The 25,023-nt window shown below is 33.4% G+C and overlaps 5 protein-coding genes across 6 annotated transcripts in view; all 5 read left to right on the top strand.

Moving 5' to 3' along the window:
• LOC103849371 overlaps nt 1–1,810 on the top strand; it is a 5,791-nt gene extending 3,981 nt beyond the window's left edge. The window contains exons 2-6 of the mRNA XM_033292663.1: nt 594–682; nt 771–928; nt 1,307–1,373; nt 1,460–1,552; nt 1,649–1,810. Coding sequence (XP_033148554.1) covers nt 594–682; nt 771–928; nt 1,307–1,373; nt 1,460–1,552; nt 1,649–1,810 — 569 coding nt within the window. The remainder of the gene's footprint in view (nt 1–593; nt 683–770; nt 929–1,306; nt 1,374–1,459; nt 1,553–1,648) is intronic.
• LOC117134179 (beta-galactosidase 15-like) lies at nt 292–7,940 on the top strand. Of its 2 annotated transcripts, XM_033292096.1 has the most exons (7): nt 292–2,535; nt 2,614–2,775; nt 2,886–3,186; nt 3,267–3,376; nt 3,450–3,671; nt 3,758–3,969; nt 4,072–7,940. In XM_033292096.1, exons 1-7 carry the CDS (start codon nt 2,476–2,478, stop codon nt 4,457–4,459), a joined length of 1,455 nt encoding a protein of 484 aa, XP_033147987.1. In that variant the 5' UTR covers nt 292–2,475; the 3' UTR covers nt 4,460–7,940. The 2 variants fall into 2 exon arrangements, with proteins under 2 accessions (XP_033147987.1, XP_033147986.1); XM_033292095.1 differs by having other exon boundaries at nt 3,758–7,940.
• LOC117134369 (beta-galactosidase 15-like) lies at nt 7,831–12,728 on the top strand. The gene is made up of 5 exons (XM_033292662.1): nt 7,831–8,110; nt 8,191–8,300; nt 8,374–8,595; nt 8,682–8,893; nt 8,995–12,728. Exons 1-5 carry the CDS (start codon nt 7,831–7,833, stop codon nt 9,380–9,382), a joined length of 1,212 nt encoding a protein of 403 aa, XP_033148553.1. The 3' UTR covers nt 9,383–12,728.
• On the top strand, nt 12,285–15,277 carry LOC117134368 (beta-galactosidase 15-like). Its single transcript, XM_033292661.1, has 9 exons — nt 12,285–12,405; nt 13,507–13,595; nt 13,684–13,892; nt 14,011–14,014; nt 14,376–14,468; nt 14,564–14,707; nt 14,790–14,878; nt 14,969–15,074; nt 15,173–15,277. Exons 1-9 carry the CDS (start codon nt 12,285–12,287, stop codon nt 15,275–15,277), a joined length of 960 nt encoding a protein of 319 aa, XP_033148552.1.
• Nucleotides 13,082–25,023, top strand: LOC117134180 (beta-galactosidase 15-like). The gene is made up of 7 exons (XM_033292097.1): nt 13,082–15,451; nt 15,530–15,691; nt 15,802–16,102; nt 16,183–16,292; nt 16,375–16,596; nt 16,683–16,894; nt 16,996–25,023. Exons 1-7 carry the CDS (start codon nt 15,392–15,394, stop codon nt 17,381–17,383), a joined length of 1,455 nt encoding a protein of 484 aa, XP_033147988.1. The 5' UTR covers nt 13,082–15,391; the 3' UTR covers nt 17,384–25,023.

Here is a 25,023-nt window from a genome sequence, read left to right as displayed (position 1 = left end):
GTTATTCAATGCTCATACATAATATTTGATCAACAAAAACAAGATATTTATTATATGAAAAACATAGGTTGTCGAGAACATTATTTTTATCGCCTTTGTGAAAAATGGAAAGTAGTAAAATGATTCCAATTTAAATTGTTTAAACATGTAGATTAATATAAATATGATGCTTTTAAGATTCAAAATTATTTACGAAACAGTTAACTTTATTATTCAGACATGTTTTAAGATATAATGAATTGAAACCAAAGTTCAACAACCAAGCTATATCGATTCAGTTTTTTTTGGCATAAAATCTATTATTATCCAAATCAAATCTAAATTGTATATCTGGATAAATGCATTTTGTTACTGTCACGATAATTATTTTTAAATAATAAAAATTTAGAAATAAAATTTCAGTTAAAATTTTAGCTTTTTATTTCAGAAAATCTATAATTATCTAAATTATCTGTAAGTAACAATTTTATGCCGCTATAAAAAGCTTTGTTTTCTTCCATATTTCTTCATTAAAAAAAAATTCTAAATAAATATGGCTTCTCTAAGATTTATTTTATGTTGTGTCTTAGTAAATTGTGCATGTGCCACAATAGTTTCTCATGATGGTCGAGCCATCACCATTGATGGTCATCGCCGAGTCCTCCTTTCTGGTTCAATCCATTACCCTAGAAGCACTCCTGAGGTATTTAAAATACCATACATCGAACACTATGAGTCGCTTATTCTTCTGTGTTTACTACTAATTATATTTGTTTTGTTAATATGTTTAGATGTGGCCAGATCTTATAAAAAAGGGTAAGGAAGGTGGTCTTGATGCGATCGAAACTTATGTTTTCTGGAATGCGCATGAGCCTACTCGCCGTCAATATGATTTCTCTGGAAAACTAGATCTTATTCGATTCCTAAAAACCATTCAAGATGAAGGACTGTATGGTGTTCTTCGCATAGGACCATATGCATGTGCCGAGTGGAATTACGGATAATATAATAAAACAGATTTAACTAGTCTCTTTAACTGCAGTATATATATCAGTTTAATTAGTCTTCATAATTAACATCTTGTGTAGTGATACAACTATTTCCCATATATTGTTTAGATCGGTAAATGGTCCACTGGATTGATTTTATTAATCAATATACCAAAACTTATATATCGTAAATGTCCTCATCTAGTCTCTTTAAATTATATATATATATATATATATATATAATAAATTATCATAATGAGTTAGCCTCTTGTATTATGATATTATGATTTCCCTTGTAATATTTTTAATTTGTGAGTTATCTAATCATTTTTAAATAGAGGATTCCCTGTGTGGCTGCACAACATGCCCGGAATGGTGTTCAGAACTACAAACAAAGCATATATGGTAATTTTACCGATCAGAAATATTCTTTTTTTTTATCAAATATGTATTCTTCTTAATTAAATTTTATATGGATCATTTATCTATAGGATGAGATGCAAAACTTCACAACTATGATAGTAGACATGGTCAAAAAAGAAAAGTTGTTTGCATCACAAGGAGGTCCAATTATCCTTGCTCAGGTGATCGATCTATGTCCGAAATACATTATCCCGTCTGGTAATGTTATATAAAGTTCTTAACATAATTGTTTTTATTTTTTTTTACTAATCATACAGATTGAAAATGAGTACGGAAATATAATGGGACCCTATGGAGAAGCGGGTAAATCATACATTAAGTGGTGTGCAAACATGGCTCAGGCTCTCGATGTTGGTGTTCCATGGATAATGTGTCAACAAAATGATGCCCCTCAGCCTATGGTAACAAGATCAGCCTAGTTATAATGAATATTTATTTTAAGATATTCAAAGGTTAACCATTTTAAATCGTTTTTTTTATAGTTGAACACATGTAATGGCTTTTATTGTGATAATTTTACACCAAACAATCCCAACACTCCAAAAATGTGGACTGAGAATTGGACCGGATGGTTAGTTTTATTTTCAGTATGATTAAATATTTTTCTTGCTTTTAAAATATTTTATCATATATAAATATTGTGTGTCATATATTTGTTTAGGTTTAAGCAATGGGGTGGTAAAAATCCTCATAGAACAACTGAAGATGTTGCATTTTCTGTTGCAAGATTCTTCCAAAGAGGAGGAACTTTTAATAATTATTACATGGTAAAATATAATAATTAAAAAATAATTTATTTAATTACGTAAGAACACAAAATAGTCATTAATTAGAATAATAAATTGAAATACTTTTACTTTTATAGTACCATGGAGGCACCAACTTTGATAGAACCGCAGGTGGTCCATACATCACAACTTCATATGATTATGATGCTCCCCTAGACGAATATGGTAAATTTAAATTATAGTCATATTTTAATCTATTTTTGAAGTTTCTATTTTTTTAACATGGGATTCTACTAGGTAATTTGAACCAACCAAAATACGGTCATTTGAAACAACTTCATGATGTTCTTCATTCTATGGAGAAAACTCTCACATACGGAAACATCTCCACCATTGACTTTGGAAACTCCGCATCGGTAATATTCTTGTAATTATTTATCAGTATTGTACATGTTATTCTTGAATTAGTTACTTATCACAAAAATGTTTTATAGGCAACAATTTATACAACCCAAGAAGGATCTAGCTGCTTTTTTGGAAACGGAAATGAAAATTCAGATGCAGCAATTAGTTTCAGAGGAGAATCTTATGTTGTCCCAGCTTGGTCTGTTACCATTTTACCGGATTGCAAAACAGAGGCTTATAACACCGCCAAGGTTATTTCTTTTAGATTTTTCTTTTGTGGATTTTAAAATTTCATGCTAACAACCATTGTTCATTCAAAGATGTAAAAAAAATTCATTGTTTTGTTGGTTTTAAATTTTAGATTACCACTCAGACTTCAATGATGGTTAAGAAATCAAATGAAGCTGAAGAGGACCCTTCAACTCTAAAATGGTCATGGAGACCAGAGAACATGGACAATTTCCTTTTGAGAGGAAAAGGAGAATCTACAAACACACAACTCTTTGATCAGAAAGTAGTAAGCAATGACCAAAGTGATTATCTATGGTATATGACTACCGTTAAGTTTAGAAAACGAGATCCATTTTTGGGTAAAAACATGTCTCTCCGCGTCAATAGTACTGCTCATGTCCTTCGTGTTTTTGTCAATGGAAAACATATTGGTAAGTAATCTCATGTATATGTTTTTAAAATCTCTACAATACTAGCTTACAATAAAAAAAATCTTTGATTTATATTTTAGGTAGTCAACACGCTGAAAATGGAAAATTTCACTATATTTTTGAGAAAGATGCAAAGTTTAAGTCCGGCCGTAATGTCATTTCTCTCCTTAGCATAACTGTGGGACTTCAGGTAACTTATAAAATATTATATTATGTTGCATTTTTAAGTTCTATTCTAACAAAAAATAAAAATTTCTTTATAGAACTACGGTGCTTTCTTCGAAAGTGTTCCAGTTGGAATCACTGGACCGATTTCAATTATTGGAAGAAATGGTGATGAAACCATAGTTAAGGACTTGTCTTCTCATAAATGGAGCTATAAAACCGGTTTAAATGGGTTTGAGAACAAACTCTTTAAAACGGAATCACCGTCTAAATGGTCATTCCAAAGTGTACCATTGAACCGAACCATGACTTGGTATAAGGTAATTAGATATTATTATTCATAAGATTACTAACCAAACACTTGTTGATTTAGTATCAAATAATATCATATCATTTTGTCTTTCAGACTACGTTCAAGGCTCCATTGGGAAATGATCCAGTAGTTGTCGATCTTTTGGGACTTGGAAAAGGTACAGCTTGGGTCAATGGAAACAACATTGGACGCTATTGGCCGGCATTCATTTCAAGCTCTGATGGTTGTTCTGAGAAATGTAACTATAGAGGGGCTTATTTTGCGGAAAAGTGTCAGACCAATTGTGGAGAACCTACACAAAGATGGTACATTTTCTACAAATTATTAGGTTACAAATTCAAATCTTTTAAATATAAAACTGAGGAACATTTATTGGATTTTTTTTTCTTGATTCCTTTCATGAACAGGTACCATGTTCCTCGTTCTTTCTTGATCACAGAAGGAGATAACACACTAGTTTTGTTTGAGGAGATGGGAGGAAACCCATCGCTTGTCAATTTTCAAACTACTATAGTGGGAAGTGTATGTGCCAACGTCTATGAGAAAAATGTTATTGAGCTTTCATGCGATAGGAAAACTATTTCTGCCATCAAATTTGCCTCTTTTGGTAACCCAGATGGAAATTGTGGATCTTTCGTAAAGGGAACCTGTGAAGGAAGTAAGAACGCTGTTGATATTCTAACAAAAGAATGTGTCGGAAAAGAGAAGTGTTCCATTGATGTCACTGCAGAAAAGTTTGGAGTACCAGATTGCAGTGGTGCTGCTAGAAGGCTCGCTATTGAAGCTATATGTTAAGTGTTTTCTAGATTTATGGTGTTTTATGGTATTTCTAAATTATGTAGTACTTTTCATTTTCAAATATTTAGTTCAATTTACTCATTACTGGTTGTGAACTTATTCAATAAATGTACACATTATTCTTTTTCTCTTGGAAAATCCATGGTCATTTCTTCTCAATAATGCCCATTCTCTCTCGAAAATAAGATAATTGTTCTCTTCAGTATCTATTGCTTTTCTCTTTTGTTTATATTTATATCTTTCTTATCTACTACATATATATTCTCAAATGATTTTATCTAATCATTAATGAATTCAATGACATTTTTATTCTCTTGTATATCAAATATTTTTAATGAACATGCTTTTTTTTACCTCAAACGGCCATTCTATTACACAAACTTGGGGTGGTATGGGTAACCAGACCGGAATAGAACAACCAATGAAAAGTAACTCCCTATGGATGGATCTAGAAGTCTTAGCTAAAAAATCTGAAATTTGATTACGCGCTCATGGAACATGAGTGATGCAGAAATCCGGGAAGCATATATGTAGCGTCTCTATCTTCTCTAATTCTATCGCAAAGCTTGGCCAAGGATGAGGTTCCTCTAACATTGAAATCAGCTCCTTACAGTCCGTCACGAAGCTCTGGCATGTTGAGTGTTGGAGCATATTCTCCATTGCCCACCGCAGTGCTTCTACTTCCGAATGCAAGGCTGATTTCACGTCTAGTAAGATTTCTTATCCCTATGAGCTGAGTATTCCCCTACTGTCCATCCAAACCCATCCACATCCACTTAAATTGGCAGATGCTGTCCAAGATTCAGCTAACAAGCATATATTACCCAAGCTTATGACTTGGGGGCTGACCACATTGTTCTCTTGTACCACTGGTTGTACCACTTCGTTCGCATCAAACCAGGCCTGACATTCACTCTTGGCATATCGAACCAACTCTAAAGGATCTCTATCTATCCCCCTAAACAGTTTATCATTCCTAGCCTTCCGGATATACCAAATTATCCAGGGAAAAGGGTCCATGTCTTGTTCCGACTCGATAATAGAGTTTTTCCTCCAGAATAGGTAGTCCATATTTGTGTAGACACTTGATACTGGAAATACCTATGGGCTTGTTGGAGTTGCTGATAAGGTCCAAGCCTGTAGCGCTGGCGGGCATTCAAAGATGGCATGTGTTACAGATTCTTTTAATTCTCCACATCTTGGGCAATAGTTATCACATCTCATATTGCGTCTTGCTAAATTCCTTGTTACTGCCACATGCCCAGTTAACAACTGCCATATAAGATGACATATCTTCGTAGGTGCCTTCAGCTTCCAAGCAAAGGCTTGAAGCTTGGTGATACTCGGTTCCAAGATTTTCTACTCTTCTCCCGTCTTTAATAAATTATGGACCACCCAATATCCAGATTTAACCGTGTATTGGCCATTTCTTGTGTAGCTCTAGCAAAAAGTATCACGACGATGAGATGAGTTTATGGCCAAACTTCTTATGAGCGGTATGTCATCAAGATTGACGTAGTTCTCCAATAGTCCAACATCTCAATCCTTTGCTGTCTGATTAATGAGATCACTGACTCTCATATTGGGATGCATAACTGGTGTAACAGGGATAGCCGGCCTCGATGGGACCGTTAGGATCCATGGATCCTCCCACACCTTAACATGTTTAATGAACATGTTTAGAATTATTTCTGATGTAAGAACATGGAGAAACACATTCTTCTAAGTCAATGTATTCTATGTCTTTATATCACATTTCTCTAACTTAGACTTTTGGTTTTGATCTTTATCTTTGAAACTCTTATGCATATTGTATTATATTCTCCTTGCTACAGATATTACTGGAAATTCAATAAAATTTTAAGCGCGTAAAATAAAAAATTTCATCACGAAGACAACATATTTCATAAAAAAATCATTTTATATTATTTCTAGATCCTTTAAATATTTAAAGTCATGCAACGACTTCTTAGAAAAACATTTATGCCCTTTAAATTATGAATTTAAGTGTATTATATCATACACTTTAGATCTACAAAGCTCTTTAGTTATATAAGATTCTATATATATAAGTTTTTCCGCCTGTCACATACTAATAAATTTATATTTTGTTTCATAGTCAGTATATGAATATATACTATGTTTCCTTGAGGATTAAGTAACAAAATACATACATCTTTTGAGATGTTTAGATTTGAAATGACCTCTATGAAAGCATAGTTCCCAAGTATCACTAAATGACATTGGGCATGTTTATTTGCTCATCTATCAATTCCATCTATATAGTTTATTCAGTTATTTCAGTCAAATGATTCATCTTAATGTTGTTTTTTATATTCAAATTTTCAGTTGGATAGAGCATCTGAAAAGAAATGGTTTGCTTCCTTATTTGTTGTTAATTTCCATCTCTATATATAGAAGTTTCAACTAGAAAATTAACTATAATCCTCATACTTTGATCTAAATATATTTAGAACTTGATTTTGCAATTTTGAAGAAAAAATCAAATTTTATGGTTTTCATGGTTAATCATTATTTCTTTTGGCGGTTTCTTGGGAAAATGTGATTTTAAGGTTTTTACGGAAATGATATTTTGTAGTTTTTCCAGAAAAAATGTAATTTTTCAGTTTGGAGGGATGGGTGGGTGGGAAAATATAATTTGCGGTTTTGACAGGAAAGTTATTTATTTCTTTTTTAGCAGGAAATATGATTTTACGAGTTTGACGGGAAAATATGTGTGGGAACAAAAATTCGCACTATCGAATTCGTATGGGGAGAAAGCGTAGCTTTTACGCCTTCTCTGAGCATCCGGGTCTCTTTGAATACAACGACAAGTGATCAAGCAATATTCGAAAAAGAGAAGGAAAATAGTAACGAAATTGAGAGCAAGAGATTAATATGCTTAAGATCCAGGTCTTCTCTGAGGATCCGGGTCTCTTCGAATACATCGTAAGAGGGTCTGCGATGTTACAACAGATTGTAAAAGTCGTGGCAGCAAGACCTGTGAGCGAGTTCTCTAGTTCTGACCACCTAAACCTTAACCCTAGTTGAGTAGCAGCTCGGTAACTTAAACGAAAATAAGCCTAAAATTCTTTAAATTGTATATCGGTGTCCGGAGAACTTATACTAATTGCATAGCACCTTAAAGCTTCACAGTTGACAAAGTACCCAATATGTTTGATAATTATAGTACCTTAAGTTCTGATTCCCAGAAAACAATTTAGAGAGACTAAGTGGTTTATTTCTTTTAGATTTTTCTTTTGTGGATTTTAAAATTTCATGCTAACAACCATTGTTCATTCAAAGATGTAAAAAAAATTCATTGTTTTGTTGGTTTTAAATTTTAGATTACCACTCAGACTTCAATGATGGTTAAGAAATCAAATGAAGCTGAAGAGGACCCTTCAACTCTAAAATGGTCATGGAGACCAGAGAACATGGACAATTTCCTTTTGAGAGGAAAAGGCGAATCTACAAACACACAACTCTTTGATCAGAAAGTAGTAAGCAATGACCAAAGTGATTATCTATGGTATATGACTACCGTTAAGTTTAGAAAACGAGATCCATTTTTGGGTACAAACATGTCTCTCCGCGTCAATAGTACTGCTCATGTCCTTCGTGTTTTTGTCAATGGAAAACATATTGGTAAGTAATCTCATGTATATGTTTTTAAAATCTCTACAATACTAGCTTACAATAAAAAAAATATTTGATTTATGTTTTAGGGAGTCAACACGCTGAAAATGGAAAATTTCACTATATTTTTGAGAAAGATGCAAAGTTTAAGTCCGGACGTAATGTCATTTCTCTCCTTAGCATAATTGTGGGACTTCAGGTAACTTATAAAATATTTTATTATGTTGCATTTTTAAGTTCTATTCTAACAAAAAATAAAAATTTCTTTATAGAACTATGGTGCTTTCTTCGAAAGTGTTCCAGTTGGAATCACTGGACCGATTTCAATTATTGGAAGAAATGGTGATGAAACCATAGTTAAGGACTTGTCTTCTCATAAATGGAGCTATAAAACCGGTTTAAATGGGTTTGAGAACAAACTCTTTAAAACGGAATCACCGTCTAAATGGTCATTCCAAAGTGTACCATTGAACCGAACCATTACTTGGTATAAGGTAATTAGATATTATTATTCATAAGATTACTAACCAAACACTTGTTGATTTAGTATCAAATAAAATCATATCATTTTGTCTTTCAGACTACGTTCAAGGCTCCATTGGGAAATGATCCAGTTGTTGTCGATCTTTTGGGACTTGGAAAAGGTACAGCTTGGGTCAATGGAAACAACATTGGACGCTATTGGACGGCATTCATTTCAAGCTCTGATGGTTGTTCTGCGAAATGTAACTATAGAGGGGCTTATTATGCGGAAAAGTGTCAGACCAATTGTGGAGAACCTACACAAAGATGGTACATTTTCTAAAAATTATTAGGTTACAAATTCAAATCTTTTAAATATAAAACTGAGGAACATTTATTGGATTTTTTTTCTTGATTCCTTTCATGAACAGGTACCATGTTCCTCGTTCTTTCTTGATCACAGAAGGAGATAACACACTAGTTTTGTTTGAGGAGATGGGAGGAAACCCATCGCTTGTCAATTTTCAAACTACTATAGTGGGAAGTGTATGTGCCAACGTCAATAAGAAAAATGTTATTGAGCTTTCATGCGATAGGAAAACTATTTCTGCCATCAAATTTGCCTCTTTTGGTAACCCAGATGGAAATTGTGGATCTTTCGTAAAGGGAACCTGCGAAAGAAGTAAGAACGCTGTTGATATTCTAACAAAAGAATGTGTCGGAAAAGAGAAGTGTTCCATTGATGTCACTGCAGAAAAGTTTGGAGTACCAGATTGCAGTGGTGCTGCTAGAAGGCTCGCTATTGAAGCTATATGTTAAGTGTTTTCTAGATTTATGGTGTTTTATGGTATTTCTAAATTATGTAGTACTTTTCATTTTCAAATATTTAGTTCAATTTACTCATTACTGGCCTTGTGAACTTATTCAATAAATGTACACATTATTCTTTTTCTCTTGGAAAATCCATGGTCATCTTCTCAATAATCCCCATTCTCTCTCGAAAATAAGATAATTGTTCTCTTCAGTATCTATTGCTTTTCTCTTTTGTTTATATGTATATCTTTCTTATCTACTACATATATATTCTCATATGATTTTATCTAATCATTAATGAATTCAATGACATTTTTATTCTCTTGTATATCAAATATTTTTAATGAACATGCTTTTTTTTACCTCAAACGGCCATTCTATTACACAAACTTGAGGTGGTATGGGTAACAAGACTGGAATAGAACAACCAATGAAAAGTAACTCCCTATGGATGGATCTAGAAGTCTTAGCTAAAAAATCTGAAATTTGATTACGCGCTCATGGAACATGAGTGATGCAGAAATCCGGGAAGCATATATGTAGCGTCTCTATCTTCTCTAATTCTATCGCAAAGCTTGGCCAAGGATGAGGTTCCTCTAACATTGAAATCAGCTCCTTACAGTCCGTCACGAAGCTCTGGCATGTTGAGTGTTGGAGCATATTCTCCATTGCCCACCGCAGAGCTTCTACTTCCGAATGCAAGGCTGATTTCACTTCTAGTAAGATTTCTTATCCCTATGAGCTGAGTATTCCCCTACTGTCCATCCAAACCCATCCACATCCACTTAAATTGGCAGATGCTGTCCAAGATTCAGCTAACAAGCATATATTACCCAAGCTTATGACTTGGGGGCTGACCACATTGTTCTCTTGTACCACTGGTTGTACCACTTCGTTCGCATCAAACCAGGCCTGACATTCACTCTCTGCATATCAGACCAACTCCAAAGGATCTCTATCTATCCCCCTAAACAGTTTATCATTCCTAGCCTTCCGGATATACCAAATTATCCAGGGAAAAGGGTCCATGTCTTGTTCCGACTCGATAATAGAGTTTTTCCTCCATAATAGGTAGTCCATATTTGTGTAGACACTTGATACTGGAAATACCTCTGGGCTTGTTGGAGTTGCTGATAAGGTCCAAGCCTGTAGCGCTGGCGGGCATTCAAAGATGGCATGTGTAACAGATTGTTTTAATTCTCCACATCTTGGGCAATAGTTATCACATCTCATATTGCGTCTTACTTAATTCCTTGTTACTGCCACATGCCCAGTTAACAACTGCCATATAAGATGACATATTTTCGTAGGGGCCTTCAGCTTCCAAGCAAAGGCTTGAAGCTTGGTGATACTCGGTTCCAAGATTTTATACTCTTCTCCCGTCTTTCATAAATTATGGACCACCCAATATCCAGATTTAACCGTGTATTGGCCATTTTTTGTGTAGCTCCAGCAAAAAGTATCACGACGATGAGATGAGTTTATGGCCAAACTTCTTATGAGCGGTATGTCATCAAGATTGACGTAGTTCTCCAATAGTCCAACATCCCAATCCTTTGCTGTCTGATTAATGAGATCACTGACTCTCATATTGGGATGCATAACTGGTGTAACAGGGATAGCCGGCCTCGCTGGGACCGTTAGGATCCATGGATCCTCCCACACCTTATCATGTTTAATGAACATGTTTAGAATGATTTCTGATGTAAGTACATGGAGAAACACATTCTTCTAAGTCAATGTATTCTATGTCTTTATACCACATTTCTCTAACTTAGACTTTTGGTTTTGATCTTTATCTTTGAAACTCTTATGCATATTGTATTATATTCTCCTTCCTATAGATATTACTGGAAATTCAATAAAATTTTAAGCACGGAAAATAAAAAATTTCATCACGAAGACAACATATTTCATAAAAAAAATCATTTTATATTATTTCTAAATCTTTTAAATATTTAAAGTCATGCAACGACTTCTTAAAAACACATGTATGCCCTTTAAATTATGAATTTAAGTGTATATATCATACACTTTAGATATACAAAGCTCTTTAGTTATATAAGATTCTATATATATAAGTTTTTCCGCCTGTCACATATTAATAAATTTATATTTTGTTTCATAGTCAGTATATGAATATATACAATGTTTCCTTGAGGATTAAGTAGCAAAATACATACATCTTTTGAGATGTTTAGATTTGAAATGACCTCTATGAAAGCATAGTTCCCAAGTATCACTAAATGACATTGGGCATGTTTATTTGCTCATCTATCAATTCCATCTATATAGTTTATTCAGTTATTTCAGTCAAATGATTCATCTTAATGTTGTTTGTTTATATTCAAATTTTCAGTTGGATAGAGCATCTGAAAAGAAATGGTTTGCTTCCTTATTTGTTGTTAATTTTCATCTCTATATATAGAAGTTTCAACTAGAAAATTAACTAGAATCGTCATACTTTAATCTAAATATATTTAGAACTTGATTTTGCAATTTTTTAAAAAAAATCAAATTTTATGGTTTTCATGGTTAATCATTATTTCTTTTGGTGGTTTCTTGGGAAAATGTGATTTTTAGGTTTTTACGGAAATGATATTTTGTAGTTTTTCCAGATAAAAATGTAATTTTTCAGTTTGGAGGGAGGGGTGGGTGGGAAATATAATTTGCGGTTTTGACAGGAAAGTTATTTATTTCTTTTTTAGCAGGAAATGTGATTTTACGAGTTTGACAGGAAAATATGTGTGGGAACCAAAATTCGCACTATCGAATTCGTATGGGGAGAAAGCGTAGCTTTTACGCCTTCTCTGAGCATCCGGGTCTCTTTGAATACAACGACAAGTGATCAAGCAATATTCGAAAAAGAGAAGGAAAATAGTAACAAAATTGAGAGCAAGAGATTAATATGCTTAAGATCCGGGTCTTCTCTGAGGATCCGGGTCTCTTCGAATACATCGTAAGAGTGTTTGCGATGTTACAACAGATTGTAAAAGTCGTGGCAGCAAGACCTGTGAGCGAGTTCTCTAGTTTTGACCACCTAAACCTTAAACCTAGTTGAGTAGCAGCTCGGTAACTTAAACGAAAATAAGCCTAAAATTCTTTAAATTGTATATCGGTGTCCGGAGAACTTATACTAATTGCATAGCACCTTAAAGCTTTACAGTTGACAAAGTACCCAATATGTTTGATAATTATAGTACCTTAAGTTCTGATTCCCAGAAAACAATTTAGAGAGACTAAGTGGTTTAGATGTTTGGAAATTATATATACTATTTCCTTTCTAAGAAATTTGCTAACTTTTATTTGTATTCAGAAGTTTGAATTGATATGTTATAAATTAAAAAAAAAACTAGACAGAGAGTTGTTATATCTAACATATAACAAAATGAAATCAAACTCTCTATTAACATGTCTACCAAAATGTTAAAAACAACTACTTTTGAGTAAAAAGTGGGGATAAATCAGTACGAGTTTTTGTATATATTTAAAAATCTGGAAAATCATATAATATTTCTCGTTGTCAAGTTAATAAAACAGTTATTCAATGCTCATACATAATATTTGATCAACAAAAACAAGATATTTATTATATAAAAAACATAGGTTTTCGAGAACATTATTTTTATCGCCTTTGTGAAAAATGGAAAGTAGTAAAATGATTCCAATTTAAATTGTTTAAACATGTAGATTAATATAAATATGAAGATTTTAAGATTCAAAATTATTTGCAAAACAGTTAACTTTATTATTCAGACATGTTTTAAGATATAATAAATTGAAACCAAAGTTCAACAACCAAGCTATATCGATTCAGTTTTTTTGGCATAAAATCTATTATTATCCAAATCAAATCTAAATTGTATATCTGGATAAATGCTTTTTCTTACTGTCACGATAATTATTTTTAAATAATAAAAATTTAGAAATAAAATTTCAGTTAAAATTTTAGCTTTTTATTGCAGAAAATCTATAATTATCTACATTATCTGTAAGTAACAATTTTATGCCGCTATAAAAAGATTTGTTTTCTTCCATATTTCTTCATTAAACAAAATTCTAAATAAATATGGCTTCTTTAAGATTTATTTTATGTTGTGTCTTAGTAAATTGTGCATGTGCCACAATAGTTTCTCACGATGGTCGAGCCATCACCATTGATGGTCATCGCCGAGTCCTCCTTTCTGGTTCAATCCATTACCCTAGAAGCACTCCTGAGGTATTTAAAATACCATACATCGAACACTATGAGTCGCTTATTCTTCTGTGTTTACTACTAATTATATTTGTTTTGTTAATATGTTTAGATGTGGCCAGATCTTATAAAAAAGGGTAAGGAAGGTGGTCTTGATGCGATCGAAACTTATGTTTTCTGGAATGCGCATGAGCCTACTCGCCGTCAATATGATTTCTCTGGAAAACTAGATCTTATTCGATTCCTAAAAACCATTCAAGATGAAGGACTGTATGGTGTTCTTCGCATAGGACCATATGCATGTGCCGAGTGGAATTACGGGTAATATTATAAAACAGATTTAACTAGTCTCTTTAACTGCAGTATATATATCAGCTTAATTAGTCTTCATCATTAACATCTTGTGTAGTGATATAACTATTTCCCATATATTGTTTAGATCGGTAAATGGTCCACTGGATTGATTTTATTAATCAATATACCAAAACTTATATATCGTAAATGTCCTCATCTAGTCTCTTTAAATTATATATATATATACATATATATATATATATATAAATTATCATAATGAGTTAGCCTCTTGTATTATGATATTATGATTTCCCTTGTAATATTTTTAATTTGTCAGTTATCTAATCATTTTTAAATAGAGGATTCCCTGTGTGGCTGCACAACATGCCCGGAATGGTGTTCAGAACTACAAACAAAGCATATATGGTAATTTTACCGATCAGAAATATATTTTTTTTATCAAATATGTATTCTTCTTAATTAAATTTTATATGGATCATTTATGTATAGGATGAGATGCAAAACTTCACAACTATGATAGTAGACATGGTCAAAAAAGAAAAGTTGTTTGCATCACAAGGAGGTCCAATTATCCTTACTCAGGTGATCGATCTATGTCCGAAATACATTATCCCGTCTGGTAATGTTATATAAAGTTCTTAACATAATTGTTTTAATTTTTTTTATTAATCATACAGATTGAAAATGAGTACGGAAATATAATGGGACCCTATGGAGAAGCGGGTAAATCATACATTAAGTGGTGTGCAAACATGGCTCAGGCTCTCGATGTTGGTGTTCCATGGATAATGTGTCAACAAAATGATGCCCCTCAGCCTATGGTAACAAGATCAGCCTAGTTATAATGAATATTTATTTTAAGATATTCAAAGGTTAACCATTTTAAATCGTTTTCTTTTATAGTTGAACACATGTAATGGCTTTTATTGTGACAATTTTACACCAAACAGTCCCAACACTCCAAAGATGTGGACTGAGAATTGGACCGGATGGTTAGTTTTATTTTCAGTATGATTAAATATTTTTCTTGCTTTTAAAATATTTTATCATATATAAATATTGTGTGTCTTATATTTGTTTAGGTTTAAGCAATGGGGTGGTAAAAATCCTCATAGAACAACTGAAGATGTTGCATTTTCTGTTGCAAGATTCTTCCAAAGAGGAGGAACTTTTAATAATTATTACATGGTAAAATATAATAATTAAAAAATAATTTATTTAATTACGTAAGCACACAAAATAGTCATTAATTAGAATAATAAATTGAAATACTTTTACTTTTATAGTACCATGGAGGCACCAACTTTGATAGAACCGCAGGTGGTCCATACATCACAACTTCATATGATTATGATGCTCCCCTAGACGAATATGGTAAATTTAAATTATAGTCATATTTTAATCTATTTTTGCAGTTTCTATTTTTTTAACATGGGATTCTACTAGGTAATTTGAACCAACCAAAATACGGTCATCTGAAACAACTTCATGATGTTCTTCATTCTATGGAGAAAACTCTCACATACGGAAACATCTCCACCATTGACTTTGGAAACTCCGCATCGGTAATATTCTTGTAATTTTTTATCAGTATTGTACATGTTATTCTTGAATTAGTTACTTATCACAAAAATGTTTTATAGGCAACAATTTATACAACCCAAGAAGGATCTAGCTGCTTTTTTGGAAACGGAAATGAAAATTCAGATGCAGCAATTAGTTTCAGAGGAGAATCTTATGTTGTCCCAGCTTGGTCTGTTACCATTTTACCGGATTGCAAAACAGAGGCTTATAACACCGCCAAGGTTATTTCTTTTAGATTTTTCTTTTGTGGATTTTAAAATTTCATGCTAACAACCATTGTTCATTCAAAGATGTAACAAAAATTCATTGTTTTGTTGGTTTTAAATTTTAGATTACCACTCAGACTTCAATGATGGTTAAGAAACCAAATGAAGCTGAAGAGGACCCTTCAACTCTAAAATGGTCATGGAGACCAGAGAACATGGACAATTTCCTTTTGAGAGGAAAAGGAGAATCTACAAACACACAACTCTTTGATCAGAAAGTAGTAAGCAATGACCAAAGTGATTATCTATGGTATATGACTACCGTTAAGTTTAGAAAACGAGATCCATTTTTGGGTAAAAACATGTCTCTCCGCGTCAATAGTACTGCTCATGTCCTTCGTGTTTTTGTCAATGGAAAACATATTGGTAAGTAATCTCATGTATATGTTTTTAAAATCTCTACAATACTAGCTTACAATAAAAAAAATCTTTGATTTATGTTTTAGGTAGTCAACACGCTGAAAATGGAAAATTTCACTATATTTTTGAGAAAGATGCAAAGTTTAAGTCCGGCCGTAATGTCATTTCTCTCCTTAGCATAACTGTGGGACTTCAGGTAACTTATAAAATATTATATTATGTTGCATTTTTAAGTTCTATTCTAACAAAAAATAAAATTTTGTCAAATTTCTTTATAGAACTATGGTGCTTTCTTCGAAAGTGTTCCAGTTGGAATCACTGGACCGATTTCAATTATTGGAAGAAATGGTGATGAAACCATAGTTAAGGACTTGTCTTCTCATAAATGGAGCTATAAAACCGGTTTAAATGGGTTTGAGAACAAACTCTTTAAAACGGAATCACCGTCTAAATGGTCATTCCAAAGTGTACCATTGAACCGAACCATGACTTGGTATGAGGTAATTAGATATTATTATTCATAAGATTACTAACCAAACACTTGTTGATTTAGTATCAAATAATATCATATCATTTTGTCTTTCAGACTACGTTCAAGGCTCCATTGGGAAATGATCCAGTTGTTGTCGATCTTTTGGGACTTGGAAAAGGTACAGCTTGGGTCAATGGAAACAACATTGGACGCTATTGGCCGGCATTCATTTCAAGCTCTGATGGTTGTTCTGCGAAATGTAACTATAGAGGGGCTTATTATGCGGAAAAGTGTCAGACCAATTGTGGAGAACCTACACAAAGATGGTACATTTTCAACAAATTATTAGGTTACAAATTCAAATCTTTTAAATATAAAACTGAGGAACATTTATTGGATTTTTTTTCTTGATTCTTTTCATGAACAGGTACCATGTTCCTCGTTCTTTCTTGATCACAGAAGGACATAACACACTAGTTTTGTTTGAGGAGATGGGAGGAAACCCATCGCTCGTCAATTTTCAAACTACTATAGTGGGAAGTGTATGTGCCAACGTCTATGAGAAAAATGTTATTGAGCTTTCATGCGATAGGAAAACTATTTCTGCCATCAAATTTGCCTCTTTTGGTAACCCAGATGGAAATTGTGGATCTTTCGTAAAGGGAACCTGCGAAGGAAGTAAAAACGCTGTTGATATTCTAACAAAAGAATGTGTCGGAAAAGAGAAGTGTTCCATTGATGTCACTGCAGAAAAGTTTGGAGTACCAGATTGCAGTGGTGCTGCTAGAAGGCTCGCTATTGAAGCTATATGTTAAGTGTTTTCTAGATTTATGGTGTTTTATCGTATTTCTAAATTATGTAGTACTTTTCATTTTCAAATATTTAGTTCAATTTACTCATTACTGGTTGTGAACTTATTCAATAAATGTACACATTATTCTTTTTCTCTTGGAAAATCCATGGTCATTTCTTCTCAACAATCCCCATTCTCTCTTAAAAATAAGATAATTGTTCTCTTCAGTATCTATTACTTTTCTCTTTTGTTTATATTTATATCTTTCTTATCTACTACATATATATTCTCATATGATTTTATCTAATCATTAATGAATTCAATGACATTTTTATTCTCTTGTATATCAAATATTTTTATTGAACATGTTTTTTTTTACGTCAAACGGTCATTCTATTACACAAACTTGAGGTGGTCTGGGTAACAAGACCGGAATAGAACAACCAATGAAAAGTAACTCCCGATGGAAGGATCTAGCAGTCTTAGCTAAAAAATCTGAAATTTGATTACGCGCTCATGGAACATGAGTGATGCAGAAATCCGGGAAGCATATCTGTAGCGTCTCTATCTTCTCCAATTCTATCGCAAAGCTTGGCCAAGGATGAGGTTCCTCTAACATTGCAATCAGCTCCTTACAGTCAGTCCCGAAGCTCTGGCATGTTGAGTGTTGGAGCATATTCTCCATTGCCCACCGCAGTGCTTCTACTTCCGAATGCAAGGCTGATTTCACGTCTAGTAAGATTTCTTATCCCCATGAGCTGAGTAATCCCCCTACTGTCCATCCAAACCCATCCACATCCACTAAAATTGGCAGATGCAATCCAAGATCCATCTAACAAGCATATATTACCCAAGCTTATGACTTGGGGGCTGACCACATTGTTCTCTTGTACCCCTGGTTGTACCACTTCGTTCGCATCAAACCAGGCCTGACATTCACTCTCTGCATATCGAACCAACTCCAAAGGATCTCTATCTATCCCCCTAAACAGTTTATCATTCCTAGCCATCCGGATATACCAAATTATCCAGGGAAAAGGGTACCTGTCTTGTTTCGACTCGATAATAGAGTTTTTCCTCCATAATAGGTAGTCCATATTTGTGTAGACACTTGATACTGGAAATACCTCTGGGCTTGTTGGAGTTGCTGATAAGGTCCAAGCCTGTAGCGCTGTCGGGCATTCAAAGATGGCATGTGTTACAGATTCTTCTAATTCTCCACATTTTGGACAATAGTTATCACATCTCATATTGCGTCTTTGCTAAATACCTTGTTACTGCCACATGCCCAGTTACAACTGCCATATAAGATGACATATCTTTGTAGGTGCCTTCAGCTTCCAAGCAAAGGCTTGAAGCTTGGTGATACTCGGCTCCAAGATTTCATGCTCTTCCCACGTGTTTAATAAATTTTGGGCCACCCAATATCCAGATTTAACCGTGTATTGGTCATTTCTTGTGTAGCTCCAGCAAAAAATATCATGACGATGAGATGAGATTATGGCCAAACTTCTTATGAGCGGTATGTCATCAAAATTGACGTAGTTCTCCATTAGTCCAACATCCCAATCCTTCGCTGTCTGATTAATGAGATCAATGATTCTCATATTGGGATGCATAACTGGTGTAACAGGGATAGCCGGCCTCGCTGGGATCGTTAGGATCCCTGGATCCTCCCACACCTTAACATGTTTAATGAATATGTTTAGAATGATTTCTGATGTAAGAACATGGAGAAACACATTCTTCTAAGTCAATGTATTCTATGTCTTTATATCACATTTCTCTAACTTAGACTTTTGGTTTTGATCTTTATCTTTGAAACTCTTATGCATATTGTATTATATTCTCCTTCCTGTAGATATACTGGAAGTTCAATAAAATTTTAAGCGCGTAAAATAAAAAAATTCATCACGAAGAACAACATATTTCATAAAAAATTATTTTATATTATTTCTAGATCCTTTAAATATTTACAGTCATGCAACGACTTCTTAAAAAAAAAATTTATGCCCTTTAAATTATGAATTTAAGTGTATTATATCATACACTTTAGATATACAAAGCTCTTTAGTTATATAAGATTCTATATATATAAGTTTTTCCGCCTGTCACATACTAATAAATTTATATTTTGTTTCAGTCAGTATATGAATATATACTATGTTTCCTTGAGGATTAAGTAACAAAATACATAAATCTTTTGAGATGTTTAGATTTGAAATGACCTCTATGAAAGCATAGTTCCCAAGTATCACTAAATGACATTGGGCATGTTTCTTTGCTCATCTATCTATACCATCTATATAGTTTATTCAGTTATTTCAGTCAAATGATTCATCTTAATGTTGTTTGTTTATATTCAAATTTTCAGTTGGATAGAGCATCTAAAAAGAAATGGTTTGCTTCCTTATTTGTTGTTAATTTCCATCTCAATATATAAAAGTTTCAATTAGAAAATTAACTAGAATCCTCATACTTTGATCTAAATATATTTAGAACTTGATTTTTCAATTTTGAAAAAAAAAGTCAAATTTTATGGTTTTCATGGTAAATCATTATTTCTTTTGGCGGTGTCTTGGGAAAATGTGATTTTTAGGTTTTCACGGAAATGATATTTTGTAGTTTTGCCAGAAAAAATGTAATTTTGCAGTTTGGAGGGAGGGGTGGTGGGAAAATATAATTTGCGGTTTTGACAGGAAAGTTATTTATTTCTTTTTTAGCAGGAAATGTGATTTTACCAGTTTGACGGGAAAATATGTGTGGGAACCAAAATTCGCACTATCGAATTTGTATGGGGAGAAAGCGTAGCTTTTACGCCTTCTTTGAGGATCCGGGTCTCTTTGAATACAACGACAAGTGATCAAGCAATATTCAAAAAAAGAGAAGGTAAATCGTAACGAAATTGAGAGCAAGAGATTAATATGCTTAAGATTCGGGTCTTCTTTGAGGATCCGGGTCTCTTCGAATACATCGTAAGAGCGTTTGCGATGTTACAACAGATTGTAAAAGTCGTGGCAGCAAGACCTGTGAGCGAGCTCTCTAGTTCTAACCACCTAAACCTTAAACCTAGTTGAGTAGCAGCTCGATAACTTAAACTAAAATAAGCCTAAAATTCTTTAAGTGTCGAGTTTCTCTGTGAATTATTATGTGTCCCTTCCCCTCTGCCTAGGATCCCTTTATATATGCCTCTATTGTTGTTTGTCTTTCTTTTTATGTCTTGATTTGCTTTTATCCTTTTGCGGAGATTCTTCCTTATTTTCGTGAAATTCATGTTTATCTTAGAAACTTTAAATTGATCCGCCTTTTTCCATTTTTCGTCATCAAAGTCAAGTAAACCGACATTGCAATCCGGGATGGTTTACGTTTCAAGTCATGAGGGGGCTTTCATCGTGTTTAGGTTGTTTCAGACTGTTATATGATTTATGCGTTTCAGACGGGTTTTATGTCGTTGGTCTTCTGAAATGAAGAAAATCAATTCATTTTGTCTCAATCATGATGGTGTTAAGTTAACCATTCTAGACTTGACATTTGACTTAAAATTTTATGAGAAAAAAACATCTTACTTGTTTTCTCTGTAAAATCTCACTGAAAATTCTGATTACGACTAAAAAGGACATTTCGAGCGAGATTCAATCGAGAACATGATGAACAGTGGATATCGAAATGATGAGGCTTCATAGGCAGTGTGAATAGACATTGATGGGGAAGAGAGAGTACATGGGCGATGAAGACTCGAGAAGAAGATGTTCGGACAATGACGACTCAAGGAGAAGGTACCATGGGAATGTTGTTGGGAGATGAAGGCATGAGGCCGCTTGAAGGGTGATATGGACTAAGGAGGATCTTTACGGGCGATGTAAAACGAGATGAATCTAGACGGGTGATGCAAAACGAGGGGCCATGCTTGATGGGATATGAAAATTATGATGTCATGTGTGATGGGCAATGCAAATCGTGATGCTAAGCTTTACGGGCGATGCAAAACAAGATGTATTTCTTGATGGGCGATTCAAAGCAAGATGTCTTGCTTGATGGGCGATACAAAGTAGAGAGGATAAGAGAAGTGGACCCCACGGGCCATGAGGAGGCTTCATGGGTGATTCTGAGCAAGGACATGGTGTTTGGTGTGCGATGCTGAACAAGGAAGAGAAAGGAGGTCGGTCCCATGAGTGTTGATTCCTTTCTATAGTTCCTTTTTTTTCTCTGTTGATCGCTTCGTATATTTCTTGAACTTTTTTTTTTGTGGAAGATTATCTTGCATATTTTTTACGAGAGTTTTTCGACGGAAACTTTCTGAATTTCGTTTTACAGAAAATTGTTTCGTCTAACTGGTTTTATGAAAGTTTTCCGTTAAAATCTTCCAAACGTTGTTTTGCGGAAGATTGATTCGTAAAATTTATTTTATGTAATTTTTTCCCCATAAACTTTCTGAAAGCCGTTTTACGGAAGATTGTTCCATAAAGTTTGTTATTTCTCGCATAAACTTTTCAAATGAATTTTTCCTGGTCTTCATGTTTGGAAATAAATTCTTTGATTCCTTGTACTAGATGAAAAATATGAAGTTTTTTCTTGTATCTTATGCATATAGACTCGGCTTATGTGGTAAAGATCTTAAATAGATCTTAGAGAGAGAATTATAAATACATTTGAGGCCCAATTGCTATTAACTGAACCCGATCTAAACATATATAAAATCCGGATGGAATTAGTGTTGTACCTGAGAACTCGAAAACCCGAAGGCCACCGCTAGTTTATGTGGAAAATGTGATTTCTTCATTGGAAAATTTGCAAAAATAGAACAAAAAATCAGCCTCTTTGTCCCTTTAATATAAAACACTTTTTGTCCTTTTCTCCTTTTTACTCTTTACATTTTCAAAACCTATGAAATAGTTTTACCCTTTAGGATAAAAAATGGTTTTCTGAATCAAAACAAATTATTAAAAAAATAGAAAAATTAGATGAAATACCCATATACACAAACTTGTATTTTTTTGGGTTGAAAAACTTGTTAAATTAAAATTTTAAATTTTGTTTTACGGAAAGTAGATTTCATATTCTACAAAAGATGGTTTGGTAGAAATTGAATTCCAGGTTAAACAACTTGATCTACTTTCTCTAGAACCAATATTCTACTTTTAAATAAAATTCTAAATATAAAGAATGTGAAGTCTACGCATTGTAAAGGTGACTATATTTTCTTTGAATGCAGATTCTACTTTAATAAGCAATTCTAAAATTCTAGGAATACGAAATCTACACACAATTCAAAAGACTACATATAGTAGAATCTGCTTATGAAATTGTTTTATGGTTTCTACGCAGTGTAGAAGGTACATTCTACGAATAAGAAAACCTGATTTCCGAAAATTTTGGAAGTTCAGTTATGTAAATATTCCAAGAAAATATTTTTAGTCTTCTAACTATCCTAAAACGTGTAGAGGCCAGGCCGATTTCTTTGTCAAAAAAAAATTGATTTAACCTTTTCTTCTTCTTCAAACTATGATTTCTCTAGAGTTTTTCTTTTGATTTTCACACACTTTTGTTCTATGATGCATATCTATACGACATGTGGTGTATGAAAATTAGGTGCAACAACGGGATAGATTTTTTCAGCTGATGACAAAAGGGGTAGGTTACTGTTATTGGAATCGAGTTTTACCTTAGAGGATTTAAAGAGAATGTTTTTGGAAGATTTTGGTATTGAAGAAGATAGCTTAGCCGATTTGGAGTTGAGTTATATCCTTACTGAGTTGATCAATTCATCAACATATCCACCTGTGAGCAACGACCGACAGCTTAAGAATTTTGTTGTTTTTGTTAAAAAGAATGTCTAGACTCGATTGTGTGTAACATATAGAGCCAAGGCTGAGAATCGGAATGAAGCAGAATTTGATCTTAACAAAGTTGCCAACAGATTCAAGTACTGATGAAAATGAGGAAAACTCGTTTTACAGAAGGGACGAATCAGAGATGCATAGCGAGAAGAAGAAATAAAAGATGAAACGTGTCAAATTTGATGGGGAGGAGGCCTATGATGCTGATACCATGATCTCTAAAAAATATAAGAGAAACAATATGTCCAAGATTTCTTTGCTCAAAGTTGTTAAGAAGGGACAACTTTTATGAGAACAAAACTTTGCTGAAAATGAGTTTCGAGATTTGTGCAATGAAGCATAACTTCAATTACCAAGTTATCAAATCAGAGAAAGAAGTTTGGTATATTAGATGCACGGATAATGCATGCAATTGGAGTATTAAGCAAAGTGTTTGAATGAATCTACATATTTCATTTTCAAAAAGTATGTTGGTGCACATACATGCGCACTTTCAAGCAAAACCAAAAGGGGTAAGACTGCTTCGACCAAAACTATAGACAGTCTGATTATGCATAAGTATGAAAGCGTCAAGGAAGGGCCAAAATCTAATGATATCATACAGATTATGCATATGGATTACAGATGTGAGATCACATATTCTTTAGCAAGGGATGCACGTGAATATGTGGTCAATGCAGTTAGAGGTATTCTGGAGACAAGTTATGGGAAAATGCCGAAATACTTGCACAAGTTGAGAGAGGCTAATCCGGATACACATTCATCGTATGAGATCGACAGCAATGGGAGATTTCGGTACATGATTATTGCATTTGGGAAATCAATATGAGGATTTAACATAGTCATGAGGCGGGTGGGTTATTGCGGTTGACGGGACTTTTTGAAGAATTGGTTGCAACTGCTGTAGATGGAAATTATAATTTGCATCTTATTGCATTTGGGGTAGTCGACTCAGAGAATGAGCATTCTTTGAAATGGCTTATGAGACAACTAAAGGTTGTCATTGATGATGATCATCATTTGGCTTTTATTTCAGACAAACATGGGGCCATCGCTAAGACGCTTGAGAACATGTATCCAACAGGTAGTATACATGGTATATACATTTATCATTTGTTAAACAATTTGGTAACATATTCCATGGAAAGGACTTGTTCGATTGGTTTCAAAGGCGTCAAAGGCTTTGGAGATAAAACTTTAAAAATAGAAAGACACTAATTTAGTTGTTGTTTTGAAATTTTTGATGTAACTTTTGTTAATGCAAGAAACAAGAACTTGATATGAATTTTAAGTGAGTAGCAAATGATTTTGTCCATAATTATATGTATATTATCTAATTGTGAGCAATAAGAATCATTAATATAAATATTTTAAATAAAAAGAGATAAATAAACAAGAAATATAAAGTTAAGTATACTTATGTTTGGTGATCTTCGGATATCCATTCGGTTTTGGATATTACCCGTACGGATTCAGATATTACCCGAACCGGTGAAATAAGTAATTTGTTTGGTTGTTCTAATTAGATGATTTTTAGACCGAGCTGGTAAATATATACTAGACAAACATTTATATTTCGAGTCTGCACTTGCATTCTATAACAGCTTGATATATTAAATTTGAACATTAACCTGTTAATATAGTTTGCCGATGATTTTTATTTCAAAATTTTGATTCTTAGATATGAATATGGAGTGAAACTAATTTTTACATGTGTCCAACTTTTTTAATTGACGCTTATGTAATTCACTAAATTCATAAAAAACATTTAAAAAGGAAACTTAACTCATATCAATGAAACAAAGACGAGAACAAAAGCACAATT

Source organism: Brassica rapa, chromosome A05 (genome assembly GCF_000309985.2).
Source record: "Brassica rapa cultivar Chiifu-401-42 chromosome A05, CAAS_Brap_v3.01, whole genome shotgun sequence".
NCBI lineage: Eukaryota > Viridiplantae > Streptophyta > Magnoliopsida > Brassicales > Brassicaceae > Brassica > Brassica rapa.
The sequence above is the reverse complement of the archived record's forward strand: the minus strand, read 5'-3'. Positions and strand labels throughout refer to the sequence as shown.

Coding starts and splice junctions, on each gene's coding strand:
- LOC117134179 (XM_033292095.1), top strand. CDS start 2,476: ATGGAGAAAACTCTCACATACGGAAACATCTCCACCATTGACTTTGGA. Junction 2,776..2,885: donor AGGCTTATAACACCGCCAAG/GTTATTTCTTTT, acceptor TTTAAATTTTAG/ATTACCACTCAGACTTCAAT. Junction 3,672..3,757: donor GAACCATGACTTGGTATAAG/GTAATTAGATAT, acceptor TTTGTCTTTCAG/ACTACGTTCAAGGCTCCATT.
- LOC117134180 (XM_033292097.1), top strand. CDS start 15,392: ATGGAGAAAACTCTCACATACGGAAACATCTCCACCATTGACTTTGGA. Junction 15,692..15,801: donor AGGCTTATAACACCGCCAAG/GTTATTTCTTTT, acceptor TTTAAATTTTAG/ATTACCACTCAGACTTCAAT. Junction 16,597..16,682: donor GAACCATGACTTGGTATGAG/GTAATTAGATAT, acceptor TTTGTCTTTCAG/ACTACGTTCAAGGCTCCATT.
- LOC117134369 (XM_033292662.1), top strand. CDS start 7,831: ATGGTTAAGAAATCAAATGAAGCTGAAGAGGACCCTTCAACTCTAAAA. Junction 8,111..8,190: donor TGTCAATGGAAAACATATTG/GTAAGTAATCTC, acceptor TTTATGTTTTAG/GGAGTCAACACGCTGAAAAT. Junction 8,301..8,373: donor GCATAATTGTGGGACTTCAG/GTAACTTATAAA, acceptor ATTTCTTTATAG/AACTATGGTGCTTTCTTCGA.
- LOC117134368 (XM_033292661.1), top strand. CDS start 12,285: ATGCTTAAGATCCGGGTCTTCTCTGAGGATCCGGGTCTCTTCGAATAC. Junction 13,596..13,683: donor ACCCTAGAAGCACTCCTGAG/GTATTTAAAATA, acceptor TAATATGTTTAG/ATGTGGCCAGATCTTATAAA. Junction 14,879..14,968: donor ACTGAGAATTGGACCGGATG/GTTAGTTTTATT, acceptor ATATTTGTTTAG/GTTTAAGCAATGGGGTGGTA.